Below are 14180 nucleotides of genomic sequence, written 5' to 3'. Positions count from 1 at the left end.
AGCATTCAGAACCCTTAGACTGGGCAGAAGGTTCACCTTCCAACAGGACAATGACCGTAAGCACACAGCAAGAGTCAATTATAGACAACTCTGTGAATGTCCTTTGGGTGGCCCAGCCAGAGCCTGAGCTTCAACCCAATGAAATATTTCTGGAGAAACCTGAAAATGTGTATCTGCCCCCATCCAACCTGACAGAGCTTGAGAGGTGAAGAATGGCAGATAATTGCCAAATGCTGATGAGCAAAGCTTGTCGCATCAAACAAAAAAAGACTTGAGACTGTAAAGGTGCTTCAGCTAAATATTTAGTTAAGGGTATGAATACTTATGCAATGTACCTCAGCTTTTTTAAATTAAATTTACGAAGTTGTGACAGTTCTGTTTTTGCTTTGTCAGTATGGTGTATGGAGTGTAGATTGATGTGGAAAAAAGTATTTTAAAGCAGTTTAATATAAGGCAGCAACATAAAATGTGAAAATATGAAGGGGTATGAATACATTCGCAAGGCACTGTATTTTACTGTATTTATTCATTAATTGCTGCACCAAATCCACTCAGACTTGGTGCTCGCAAGCGATATAGAGAGATGCTAATTTCTCAACACAAATTGGGTAGCTGAAGTGTACATCGAGTAGTTTAAAACAACCAAACAAACATACAAACTCAACAAAGCTAACATGTAGTTAAATAAAAGTCTTGTGTGATGCACATTTGCGTGTGTGTGTGTGTGTGTGTGTGTAAAGTTGGGCTTAATTCTTTGAGTCAAAAGTGCAAAATTCATGATGAGACTTTTTCTTTTCTTTCTTTGCGCGTGTATGTGCAATGCCATTGGTTTTGCTCCACTGCAGCTTCGGCAGAAATCAAACGAGCCCTTTATGGAAACAGACACAGAGAGAAAGAAATAAATAGAGATTGAATGTTAAAGATGCGTTTTTAAAAGTCCTCCGGTATGTTTCTCGAAGGTTCATCTCCTTCCAGTGTAAGTGTTGCTACAGTGGAATGGTGTGTGACCGGCTTGTCTGGGTGTCGTCGATGAGAGAAAAAGGAATCACATGATAAAGTTGTCAGGGTGCAAAAGGGCTCCTGCAGATTTCCCTGTCCAGCAGGACCATGCAGGAGGTTTAATTATCAGTGTGGCCTCCTTTATCCCATGATGCCACAAGCACACCATCCCATGCCCCAGTCGAGCGGACAGTTTGTCTCTTTATGCAAAGGGGCCATGTGAGGACAGGACTCAAGGGTTGTGTGTGTGTGTGTGTGTGTGTGTGTGTGTGTGTGAGAGAGAGAGTGAGAGTGTGCGTGTGTGTGTGTGTGTGCGCGCGCGCGTGTAGGTCGGTGATCAGTGCAGGCAGTAGTCAGTTAGTTTCGTAGGACGAGAGCAAGGCAGCATCTACAGGCTCCATACAGGAGGGACATGTGAAGGACCTCATCAGCCAGTCATCTATGCAGTCCAGGTGGTAGATGTGCATGCAGGGGAGGAACCGGATGGGGTCTCCGTACACAAAGTCCATCATGCAGATCACACACCTGCGCAAAGAGAGAATGTATTAACACACACCACGATAAGCTTGGCAACAAAGGGCACAGCATTTCCATAGGCTGCTGACAGGGTTGGGCCTAATGCAGAATTTAAAAGTAGGTCACGCCTTGCAGGATGTTGAATCAGAATGACAGAATGATGAATTTACTGAATTGTAATTAAAAAAAAAAGTCACACAACAGAATGGTCAGGAGCAGACACTTATTAGGTGTCCTCACTAAAATTCCATTTTGTAAACCTGCTTCATTTCAATTAGAGCATTCTAGGATTATATAAACTACCATTCAAAAGCTTGGGGTTGTTGTGATTTTTTTTATGTTTTTCAAAGAAATCTCTCATGCGCACCAAGGCTGCAGTTCTCTGATCAAAAAATGAAGTAAAAAAAAAAAAAAAAAGTAATATTATGAAATGGCAATACAATTTTAAATAACTTTTTTCTATTTTAATATATTTAAAAATAAAATTTATTCCTGTGACGACAAAACTGAATTTTCAACAGTCATTACATCAGTCCCATCTCAAACTTGCACTATAGTTTCTATGCCAGCTTAGCTGGAGTATTCAAACAGAGTTTACACACTTTTGAAAGGCTTTAGCTTAAGAATGGTTTACTTATAGATGCCTCTGCATATTAAGCTGGGATATGAAAACATTTAAACAGCTTTATTCATGTGTTTAACTGAACTGCTGATACTTGATTTCTACTTGTCGTGCAAGAATAAAATTGGTATTTTGTACTCGCTTGGATGAAAATTAAATTCCACCATAAGGCAATGCATTAAAATGTAGGCCTAATGCCGTTAAACATTTAAATAACCTTAGAATTTAACATGTTACCATAGTCCTAGTCATGCCAAATTTCAGCTTAACTTGAGTCTTTTCACTATAAAGATGTGCTTTCATGTGCATTCATGTTTTTTGATCTAGATTGAAAAAACACTTCAAAACCTTTAATATAACTAAAAAACAAAAAGACAGATACACAGTATCATCACTTACTCTCGAATCTTCTTCTCAGTGCCATCACTGCCTGGATCATAGACACCTTTGGGAAGATGCTGGATGAGGCCGATCCTTTGAGCGATCCGCACCTGCTCCTCTTCGGTCAGTTGGGTTGCCAGCCGGGCCTGGCTGGGAGTGGGGTGATACACAGGCACATGGATCTGCTCCTGAAAACACACACACACACACACACACGATATGAGAACATAACAATAGTGAATATTCATGGATCACTTCTTGTGGGGTTTGAGATCTTTAACAACTTCTATGCCACTCAAAATTAAGCAAAGTCATATAACCAAACTAATCCAGAATTGAATATGCAGCTATACAGTACAATGCTCAGTACAGTTATGAGTAATCATCTTAATATTTGAGGCACATGCCGCCAAAGCTCCACCAGGGGGCGATCTTTCCCCTTTTGCACCATTTTGATGCGAGAAGCCCAAATGGGAACATATTGAGTCCAAAGGGTACTTATGAAGAGAGGGAGGTGAACAATAGCTCCCATTGAGACAGGTGCCTGCTCAGCATTCACTAATGAAAGCTGTTTGGGACGCTGTGAGTATGTTTAAGCTCTGTGTGCGACGTATTCTGCTGTAAAGATTAGAACAAGTGATGTTACAGTATTGTTCATAGCAAATGAAAATTTAAATATAAGCATTTATTTGAATTTCATGAAGACCAAAACTTGTTTTAGTGTAGAGAGTTAACACACTCATGATCATATTTTTTTTTCAGCCCTGCCCTGATGAATATATTTAAATATCCATTATGTAGCTTAATCAGGACTTCAGTTACATACATTTTAATGTATAATAATATAACATATATAGAAATTAATAGACAGTTGTGTACACATATACATACATGCATATTAAATAATTTCATAATTTCTATAACAAATACAATATCACTTCATGAAATACATAAAAATATATAAAATAAAAATGTAAAATTAATAGATAATAGTGTGTGTGTGTATATATATATATATATATATATATATATATATATATATATATATATATATATATATATATATATATATACACACACACACACAGAGAGAGACACATTTGTGTGTGCAGTAAGTTTTTAATTCCCTTTTTTATTATTTTCTATAAGTTTAACATCTTACAGTTCTGTTCACAATTTCACATACCTCTCTTTTCTCAAAAGTTTACACACCCCTCTGCATAATCTGTATTAACCTACCCACCATTACAGCGCAATAACATTAAATTACTACTACACCCAAGAGAGGACATTAATATATCGTTTCAGGTGTCAACGATTGTACCCTGGAGTTCGGATCACGTCTCTTTAAAACCCTACAATAAATTAGCCTTGTAAATGAGTGTTGATTTGTGAATGGTGGTGTTGATGGTTATTGAACTGGAGGTTTCACACTCGGTGACTTTGCAGTCTTGGGAACAACAAAATTATTTTTTTTAAATCAGCAATGCTTCGGCTCAGAACAGCCACAGCTCAGATATTGCTACATGGATAATCATACTTGGCAGATATTTATTACTTCCTTACATTATAAACCTCTAACCCACATTCAAATACACACGCACCACGATAACGAGTAATCAGAAGTAGGACATGTTTCCACACAGGAGAGGTAATGCCCATAGGCAGCAGTGAGAAACGTTCTGTAGAAACCAGGCCTGAGGACTGGGAGGTGCTGCTGGGAAAAGCAACCATGGCGTAGTGCAGTTCTGATTTCAGATCAGATTAAAGGTGAGCTTTGAGATCAGGTTCAGCGCTCGCTTGAGAATTAGGTCACACAGCGGCCATATTGAATACAATCACATGACGGACAGGTTACACTACCTATCTGAATACTCACTTATTTGTACACCGGCTGAAGACACAACCAAATAGAAAGAACATTTGTGAGGCACGTACACACTCATAATGTAGTGGTCAGCACTCTGGGATCCAGCAAATAAAGGTGTGTGTGTTCAGCTGGAAGCAGAACCGAAACATGATCGTTCTGACAACGACAGCGCCGTCTTCTCTGACAGTCTCTGAAACTCTTGTGTTTCACACTATGGAAATCTAACAAAGGTTGAGTCGCTACCTGAGTTGCTTACTTCACAGGTAGCATTTTTGTATGAAGGTTCATCTTAAAGATAATGTATATGTATTTCTGTGGCACTAGCCTCACCAAAAAGAACAACAAAAGTAATCTGAACACTCGCCCCATCTGCTATTGGCTGAAAAATAGCTAGTCCCTCCTCAAACACACACCAATGTTGCTCTGTTAGGCTGGTCAGGATGTTTAAACAAAGAAAGCAAAGTTTTGATATGACAATTAAATATAAATTATGCAATATATAAATGTTGCTATGTTGGGCTGGTTGGCATGTTCAAACAAACAAAATGTTTTGATATGACAGTTAACTTTACATTATAAATATAAAATACAAGTAAATATATATAACATTTTGCTCTGTTGAGCTGAGATAAAAAAAAAAAAAAAAAGTTTTCATATGACATTTAAATATGTAGTATAAAAATATAAAATGTTGAACAGGCTGATCAAACAAAGCAAAATTTGAGGTGACATGACCATTAAATATACATTGAAAAAATAAATATACTTTTTACAAACACACACACATACATATATATGCATTTACTGTATGTGTGTGTGTGTGTGTGTGTGTGTGTGTGTGCGCGCGCGCGCGCGTGTTAAAAATCTACAATAAAATCTAATATATAGGTTTATAATTTTACATAATTTATGATATATTTAGCATTAAAAACAATTACATACTATAATAAATCAGAGTATTTATAATAAATACTAAATCCTATAAATATTATAATAGAGGCTCATAAATTCACATCAGTGTTTTGTGAACACTATTTTAGGCACTAGAAAATTAAATGAAACTGTCAAAACACCAGACTTGCACTATAATTGCCTAACCTTGTAAATATATCAAAACAAAGCTAACCTTGTTAATACATAAATAAAACAACACTGACAAGAAAAAGAAAATCACAATAATAATAATAAAAAAAATATATATATAGGATTGTGGGGTATCATAAGCAGTGAGGTATACATCTACTGTATATTATCTTTAAACATTTACCAGACAAAGGCATCCTAATTGACAGTTACAAGACCAATTTATTCAGACATTTTAGGCATCAAGAGCACTGCTCTCATTTGAGAACAACAGGAACAGCATCAGACAACCCAACACCATGAGTACAACAGAGAATGATTTGATTGGTTCACAGAAACAGACAGCCCGAGACAAAGAGATGAAGGAATCGCATAAAAAAAAAAAAAAAAAAACAAGAGCTGGCGAGCGGGGAATTCTGTTTGGTCTGGTAGGCTTTGGGTGCTAAACAAAGCATGTCGTCCAGTATCCGGCCCTCCCTCATTACTGAAGCAGACAAACCGTCCAGCGGTCCATTTTCTGCTCTCTTTCTCCGACTCTGTTCCAGTAAAAGCTGAAAGCACCACTCCCTCTCAGGACTCACTGGACTAGACAAAACAATCCAAACCTTCACTGCTCTGTATCTTTCTCCTGCCTCAAAATCCAAAGCGATAATAAAACAGAACTATAAACCAGTAAAACAACTGTTATTCCTAATAACAGTGTCATCTACTGACTTCATCTTTATCAAATATCAAATCAATGTCAAGCCTGATTCAGTGCTTTCACAACAAACACAGAAGTGAAGTCATCTGTGCTTCACATTCCTGTATGTGTATCTCACTCGATTAGCCCAAAATAAGGCTACAGGCTAGCATGACTCAGCCAGACGCAGTCGCAACCACCCTCCACAGCTGACAGAGACTACAGACAGAATGAGGAGGAGCTACTTTAGCATCCCCAACACTACTACTTTTAACATTAGCTTCCCAAGCTAAGCTAACAAGACAAAGCAGCACACTATATTGAAGCTGTTAGGGGCATATATCTTTAAATGCATAACTAACAAAGGATATACTGTATTTTTACAATTGGAGCTGTATTTATCTGGCACAAAAGCAATTAAAATTGTAATTAGGGTGACAGCATTAAATGTAAAAATACAATTTACATCAAGTACAACTAAAAAAATTAATAATTATATATATATATAAAAAATTTTTATTTTTGTATTCGATTTTGCATTGTATTGCTAGCCTGTATTTTGTATAAATTGTATTTTTACATTTAATGCTGTCACCCTAATTACAATTTTAATTGCTTGTGTGTGTGTGTGTGTGTGTGTGTGTGTGTGTGTATATATATATATATACACACACACACATACATACATACACACATACATATATACAGTTTACATTTTAAAAAATAGCTTTACTGTCATGTTTGATCAATTTAATGTATTGTTGCAAGTTAAAAGTATTAATTTCTACAAAAAAAATGTAATAAAAAAAACAAATGAATAAATAAATAAAAAGTTGCTGACTCTGGCATAAAGAAAAATAAAATGGAGTAGGTAAAGCATTAATTCTTTATTCTAATTCATTCTTAGTTAAAAGAGTCAGAAAATTGTCAAAGCAAAACTATGACTGTTAACGGTGCATGAAATCTATAAGTTAGTGAGAAAAGTCCAAATATGTTAGTCCAACTTCACGAAAAACATTTTGTTGTAAATTCCCCTAAACTATAGCATTCACATGATTTTCAAAATCTTTTTTTTTCTATTCAGGCTAAAAACAAACTTTCAAAGTGTATGTAAACATATCGACAGTGTTACGGGAACAACATCTTTCTGCACCTGCTCCGCACTCCGGGGCAATCAACTCTTTCTTTTTCTCTCTCCCACACACTTTGTCCTCCTTTTCTAAGCGGTGAGAGGGCTGAGGAGGTGGACGCTTATCTGAGAACATGGAAGGTTAAACAAACAGCTGTTTGAAGTGCTACTAAGTCAGCGGTGCAGAAACGGTCTGTACCAGCTCAGCACAAAATCAGGCCTCCATTACCAAACACTATACACTCTCACCACACATACATGTACATGTGTGAATATATAATGGCTCTTAAGCAGTGTAACACCAAAATTACATTGACACTATTTAGAGACACAAGTACTCGCATACAATTTTAGCAGTGCCAGACTGAGGGGAATTTCCTTACAGGGAGAACATTTGGTTACAACTACTTGTTTATACAGTACAATACGTTTCTGGTGATTCCTTTCAAAAGTACAAGAATGACGTGGTGTTTCCTGTCTGTAAACCATAACATTTCTTTTAAAATTGATGTTTTGCATTTCTTTACAGTGTACTGTACTGTTACACAGATTCAGGACACTGAATGGTTAAATGTTTAGTTTCCGACACTTTGCTGCACAAGCTGCAGGCCTGTTTCTTCACACTTTGCAGAAGTTTATCTCCAAAGAATGGTTCATTGTGTAAACTGCATGGATTTCCTCTGCATGGATAGAAATCAACACCTTTCTTCAAATCCCTCTTTCACAAGCAATGAGCGTATCAGCCAGAGAGAATGCTCTCCTTCTGCCCCACTTTACTCCAGTCATTCTTAACAAGCTTTACTGTTTTAAAGAATTAGTTCAGATTGAATTGAGTAGCTGATTAGGTCTAGTGGTAAGGACCTGAGCTGGTAACTGAAAGGTTGCAGGTTTGAAACCCTAAGCATTTGATCCATACATTGGTCCATCCTACAGATGCCAGTCGGAGAAGATGCCGAAATGAAAGTTCAAACAAATAAAAACATTGTAAGTGAAAGAAATCTGTTTAATGCCATATTGTACATGGGTCTCAATCCACGGAACTGAAATTTTTTTTAAATTGTACGATCTAGGACACAAATTATTAGTCGAATATTAGTTGAACTTTTTTCCCCCCAATCAACATTTCAATATTTGTGTAAAATTATTTAGAATTATTTTATATTATTTATATAATTTTAATTTTATTATTATATTAATCTATTATATAAACTGTTACACAAATTGTGACTGCTGCTAAGTTGCATTATCCAGCGACTAACAAATGAGGACAATAGAAGCAATCAAAACCAACAAAAGAGCAATAATATGCAAGTGCTATGACAAGTCTCAGTTAGCCTAACGCAGTATACCTAGCAAGTATTTTATTAAATCAGTGAAGAGCAAAAAAATTGTCTGTCATTTTATTCCATAATTTAAAGTTAAAATGTCACTTCCACCATACAACATAAAATACTATTAAACACAATAGAACATTTGAGAAGTGGTGGAAATGTTCACCATGTCTTGTCTAAAAGAGTACAGGGCCAAAAGTGCCCATGTCTGAAGAATCAGTGTGAATGTGTGTGTGTGTATGTTAGAGAAAGTAGACAGGTAAAGTGAGGGTAAGGATTGAGCACTTCCACTTAAGATGAGCTGTCTGGTTACTAGGTGACGTGAGGCCTCCATGTCAGAGAGCAAAGAAAGCAGCCTGTTAGATGGAGCAACTACAGCATGAAGTAAACAAAGAACTGAAAAATACAGAAAGGAATCGATTGATGAGCAGGTGGGGAAGTCACAACCATTTTTCAAGTCTAAAGGGAACCTCCATTATTTCTAATGTTGGCACCTACTTGGCCGTTCTCTCTCGCACAGACGCGCTTATCTCACCCTGTCCTGCCTCATGCATGAGTCAGCAAATGCTGTCAGCTGCTTTCCAAACTACCAGGAACACCTCATATTACACTCCTGTCTGTCTTCTCATCAATCCCTCAAGTTCACTTCCTGTTTCAATTAGATGCACTATACAGCATCAAAACACTAATGCAGTTCGGCTTTCCTGCATAAACTGTATTTTACTGTTCTGTCGCACGGATCAGAGTGGAAGGTATCCGGCTGTTATTCTGAAATAGAGTCGTTCTCCATCTGAGACACAGGGTGTGAATCTAGGCTAACTCTACTGAGCTCCTTACACAATGGTGCTAATGCTTCTTAACATAGCAGCTAAAGAAAACCAGGAACCATGAGAGCTTTGATAAGACATCATCCGCTACAGAAAACCTAAATGGAAATGTTAAATACTATTAAAAAGTTTAGGGTCAGTACATTTTTTTTTCCTTTTACTCAGCAGGGATGAAATACGTTTAATAAAGTGAAAGTAGACATTTATAATGTTACAAAAAATCTGTTTCAAATAAATGCTGTTTTTCGAATTTTCAATTCAAAGAAAAAAAAATATTAGGCTGTTTTTAACATAATAATAAAAAGAATTGTTTCTTATTAGAATGACTTCTGTAGGATCATGTGACACTGAAGACTGGAGAAATAGCCGATGAAAATTTTGCTTTGCCATCACAGGAATAAATTACACTTTAAATATATTAAAATTAAAAACATTAATTTTAAATAGCAATTATATTTCACAGTAATAATCTTACAAACCCCAAACTTTTGAATGATACTGTATTTTTTACTGATATACAATGGGGCCCTAAATTCAGAGACCCCACTGAAAATGTTTTTTTTTTTTTCCCAACCATGCAAAAATAAAAGTATGATATTCTAAAATTTATATACCTTTTTTGCCAATTCAACTTTTTACTCTAATTGCAATTCTCATCATAATTTCTGGATTTTCCCCCCCGCATTTTCATGGTCTGAGTTGGAGTGCAAATTGCAAATCAGAACAACTGTACAAGCTGAAACCAGTTCAGTCCTCTGCTAACATTACCACTCCATTTCCTGATGACGCAAACTAGCTTCATGCACACATACTCATCCTACTCTGCAGACATTTAATGTGGCATGTAATAGGAGAAACATAGAAGGGATAGTAAACAAAAATTAAAGTTCTGTCATCATTTACTTACTCATTTCAAACCTGTACGACTTGGACTTTCTTCTGTAAACCACAAAAGGCATTATTTTCAAAAATGTGTGTTTTTTTTTTTTGGAAAGTCAATGGGGTCCAGTACTGTACTTCTAATGTATGGACAAAAACATTCAACATATCTTTATTTGTGTTTCACAGAAAAAAAAAAAAATTGGTCATACAGGTCTGGGTGTGTTTTGTAAATGACATGAGAGTGAATAAAAGATGACAGAATTTTAATTTTGGGTGATTATGCTTTGAACAGAGGAAGACTCGGATGACGGTGTCTTTGTTGTGTTTAAGTACTGAAAGTATTTGAAGCATGTTTTTGAAGGCCTATGAAGGAGACAATTTACAACCATCTACTACTGCATTTTAAAGATCACTATATAACTTTAAAAAAATAAGCAGGACAGTTTCTTTGCATACTTGAGAGCACAGACAGCCCCTTCTAGCTCCCTGCCTGAGACTCTAGGGGAAAAAACGTCAAGCATTCTTGGCAAGCGACGCAAGAATGTGCTGAGATTGGGAATGATTTGGGTTCTCAAGGGGGCTGTGCATTTTTTCATCCACTGCGTGGTTCAAACAGACCTCCTGTCTGTCCAACATTCCGATAATAGGCTGAAGCGTGCCATCGGAATATTGCACAGAGCAGCAGTGCCGTTAAGAAATGCTGGGTGAATTCAGCACGGTGCTGTCTTCTTCTGCTCGTTTTTTTACACCCTTGTCTGATCTTGCACCCCAGAGACTCAATAACTTCACAAAACAGAAAGCTGAGCACAGTTTTTGCTGGCGTTCAGCAGAAAGGTGCCTCCTCTTGAAAGACACAGCCCAGTAACACAAGAAAGAGCGCATTTATCCTATAATGAAATTCTGTTTGCATTTAACCCCTTTCAACCCTTGAGCTGTAAGATGTGAGAGGTTTGGAGCCATTACTTCTCATATAGCATACGATTATTAATTGTATGGAGTGCAAATAGCTAATTGCCACAGAACACCAACAGCAAATTGAAAAGTGCTGATCAAAAACACAGTTCACTGGAAAACGACACAAAAACAGGTCTCTTCTGTGATCATGACACATTCAACACTACCTAGAAATGTTTCATCAACAGGCTTCTATAAGCTATTTTATAAACTCTGGTTCTCCTCTGAGTCAATCTCCTGGCCCACCAGACCATTCAGGCTGTTTCCAGACGACTATGTGGAGGAGGAAGTGGCAGAATGCTGTTAGTACAGCTGATAAGTACAGCACAAAACTTCCCACCTTCTACCTTCATTGGGGGGTGGTTTCTTCCACTCCATGCCAATCAGCATCTAGATTATGCAGCCAAAATTTAAACCAAGACTGAAGAGAATGTTCTACACTTCTGAAAGAAGGTTTTGCATGACAAGATTGATAAGACAGTTACATCACAGTAGTTCTGAGGAAATTACTGCATGATTGTTTGAGATGAATGTGAGACTACCTATCATATGGAACCTGCAGGGCCGATGGTGGTTTGCTAATGAGGAAGCAGAGTTTGTTGGTGTCTTTTTGCAAAGAGGATAAGATCAATACATAACTAAGAGGATGTAACAGCCTTCACTGCAAAACATGACAGAGCCTAAACTTCCTCTCAGTTTAGTGCATGTGCACAGTATAAATTATGTTGCAAAACACAGTGACAGTATATAAAATGTTTGCTTATTGTGCACTGATAATTATCTGTTTAAATGTGCACCCATCCCGTTAAACCCAGCTCCCATGGAAGAGTTACAACATGCTGACATGAGATGAATGTCTTCCTTTTAAACAAAGTAATATGCAGCATGACATCATTTTAAACAACGTGATCTCATGACTTGAACTTCAACTGGTTCCACATGTCCATAAGAATGGGAAAATCCCCTAGTTTCCACCCTTTCTGACTCCAAGACAATGTTGGAAACCTTATGAAAGCCCCTATGAAAGTTTGCAAATACCCCAACCCCCCTGGTTGCCCTAGTACCGTGATTCCCAACCAGGGGTATGTGTACAGCAGGGCAACTTAGCCAAATGTCAATTAAAGCTCTTATAAAACTGCTAATAAATCAAAACAAACAAGATTCTTCTCTTCTGGTAATTGAAGGAAAGAAAACACAAGTTCCATAAATAATAAAAAGGACAAAAAAGGGTTGGAACACTACCCGGGAGAATAACGTCGCTATGACGTCACAATTGCAAACAAAGCGCGTCACAATCAGAATTGTTAATTTGTCGCAATAAACCTGGTGCTGGTGAATCAACACGCCACGGAGGCGGCAGTAAAAATGAAATAGCAGGCTGTCCATCTGCCTGGACGGTCGGACGTGAATTGTAGGCCAGGTTTATGTCGAACAAAGAGGATTTAGTATGGCACACTCACTGTCTAGGGCGAAATTAAACAGATGGAGCTCCTGCGGGAGCCTGGTGCTACTGATATAGATATATATATATTCCGTATATTAGTATGCATTTGTTTTTGTAAGATATTACAGATCATGAATAGCCTATAGCAATGCGAATGTTTATATTAAAAACCAGGAGCGTGGACTCGAGGCACAGTGAAATTTTAGCCAAAAGGAAAGTTTCTTTGTTTATTCTAGAGGTTTTTCGTTAGCTTACCTGATATGGAGGTGGCGGCTCCAGATCCGGATCGTTGGCGTCACCAAAACTGGCCCTGTCTGACTGTGATTCGTGGAGCAAGGAGATATCATCCGAAGTGGGAGATTTCAGACAATTCCCCATCTCCTTTCCAAACTCCTTGTTGTCTAAATGTTGAAATCCTATCTATCCTCTGCTTTCTGCCCTTAACCAGACGTCCGCCCTTTTAAACAGGATGACTAAATCTCTATCATTCATTTAAAATGATCCGATCATCACGAGAGATCCTGACGGAGAAAAACAAACCATTGTCGACACACAAAGAACCCTGGCAAAAAAGTGTCAGACACGGATATGAAACGATGTTTTTGTAAACACATACAGTGAGTCTAAACCTGTCAAATACGTCTATTTGCCCTAAAGCTGTGGTATGTAGTGTTGTCCTTTTCTCCTCGTCTCAATAATAAACACTGGTTAGCCTTCAACGGATAATTTCTACAATATCAAATATGCGCTCGCTCTCAATGGCGACTTGGGCAATGTTGCCTTTCAGGCAGTCATTCTAAGTCCCGCCTTCGGGCTGTATGGACCAATCAGCGGGTGTCTTCTTTAGTAAGGAAGTTATTAGTGGTTATTCGTTACCCAATCAGATCGCCGATTTACAACACCAACAACAGGGGGTTTAAAGCCTGTAAACTTGACCGCATTAGGCCGATTTAAAGGTATAGTTCGCTCTATATTGAAAATTCTGTTGTAATTACTTAACCTCATGTTTTTGCGAAAACCCACGACCCCTTTTAACAATAAAGGAGACATTAGTCAGAATGACAGTACCCAGTCACTGTTCACTTTCAGTTACCATTAGGTAAAACGATGGGATGAAAACGAATGGCGACTTCAATTTTAAGTTTTAGTAATTTTTTCATGTGCATATGACATTTTTTTTTTTTTTTACATTAATGGCTTTTTTTTCAGGTTTAGTTTTAATAATTTTAGTGCTTTAACTTAAACATTTTATTGCAGTTATACATAAGTATTTCAGCCATTTATATTTTATTTTGTTATACATCACGTGAGTTTTATTTTTAATAGTTGCGATTAGTTCACAGTAACAACACTGACATTGACTATTACAGATAAATACAGTGCAGCCAGGATGTTTTTTATTGATTACAATGTGCCAGACTAGTTTTATTTTTGTAATATAATTTTAAATCACCCTTTTA

The 14180-nt window shown here is 37.2% G+C and overlaps 1 protein-coding gene across 1 annotated transcript; it reads right to left on the bottom strand.

The window, feature by feature from the left end:
* Positions 1-507: 507 nt before the first annotated feature.
* On the bottom strand, positions 508-13541 carry rnf11b (ring finger protein 11b). The gene is made up of 3 exons (XM_058785788.1): positions 12976-13541; positions 2537-2706; positions 508-1524 (listed from the first exon to the last, which is right to left on the bottom strand). Exons 1-3 carry the CDS (start codon positions 13096-13098, stop codon positions 1353-1355), a joined length of 465 nt encoding a protein of 154 aa, XP_058641771.1. The 5' UTR covers positions 13099-13541; the 3' UTR covers positions 508-1352.
* Positions 13542-14180: the final 639 nt, after the last annotated feature.

This window comes from Onychostoma macrolepis, chromosome 08 (genome assembly GCF_012432095.1).
Source record: "Onychostoma macrolepis isolate SWU-2019 chromosome 08, ASM1243209v1, whole genome shotgun sequence".
Classification (NCBI taxonomy): Eukaryota; Metazoa; Chordata; class Actinopteri; order Cypriniformes; family Cyprinidae; genus Onychostoma; species Onychostoma macrolepis.
This window is presented reverse-complemented; position numbering and strand designations above follow the sequence as displayed.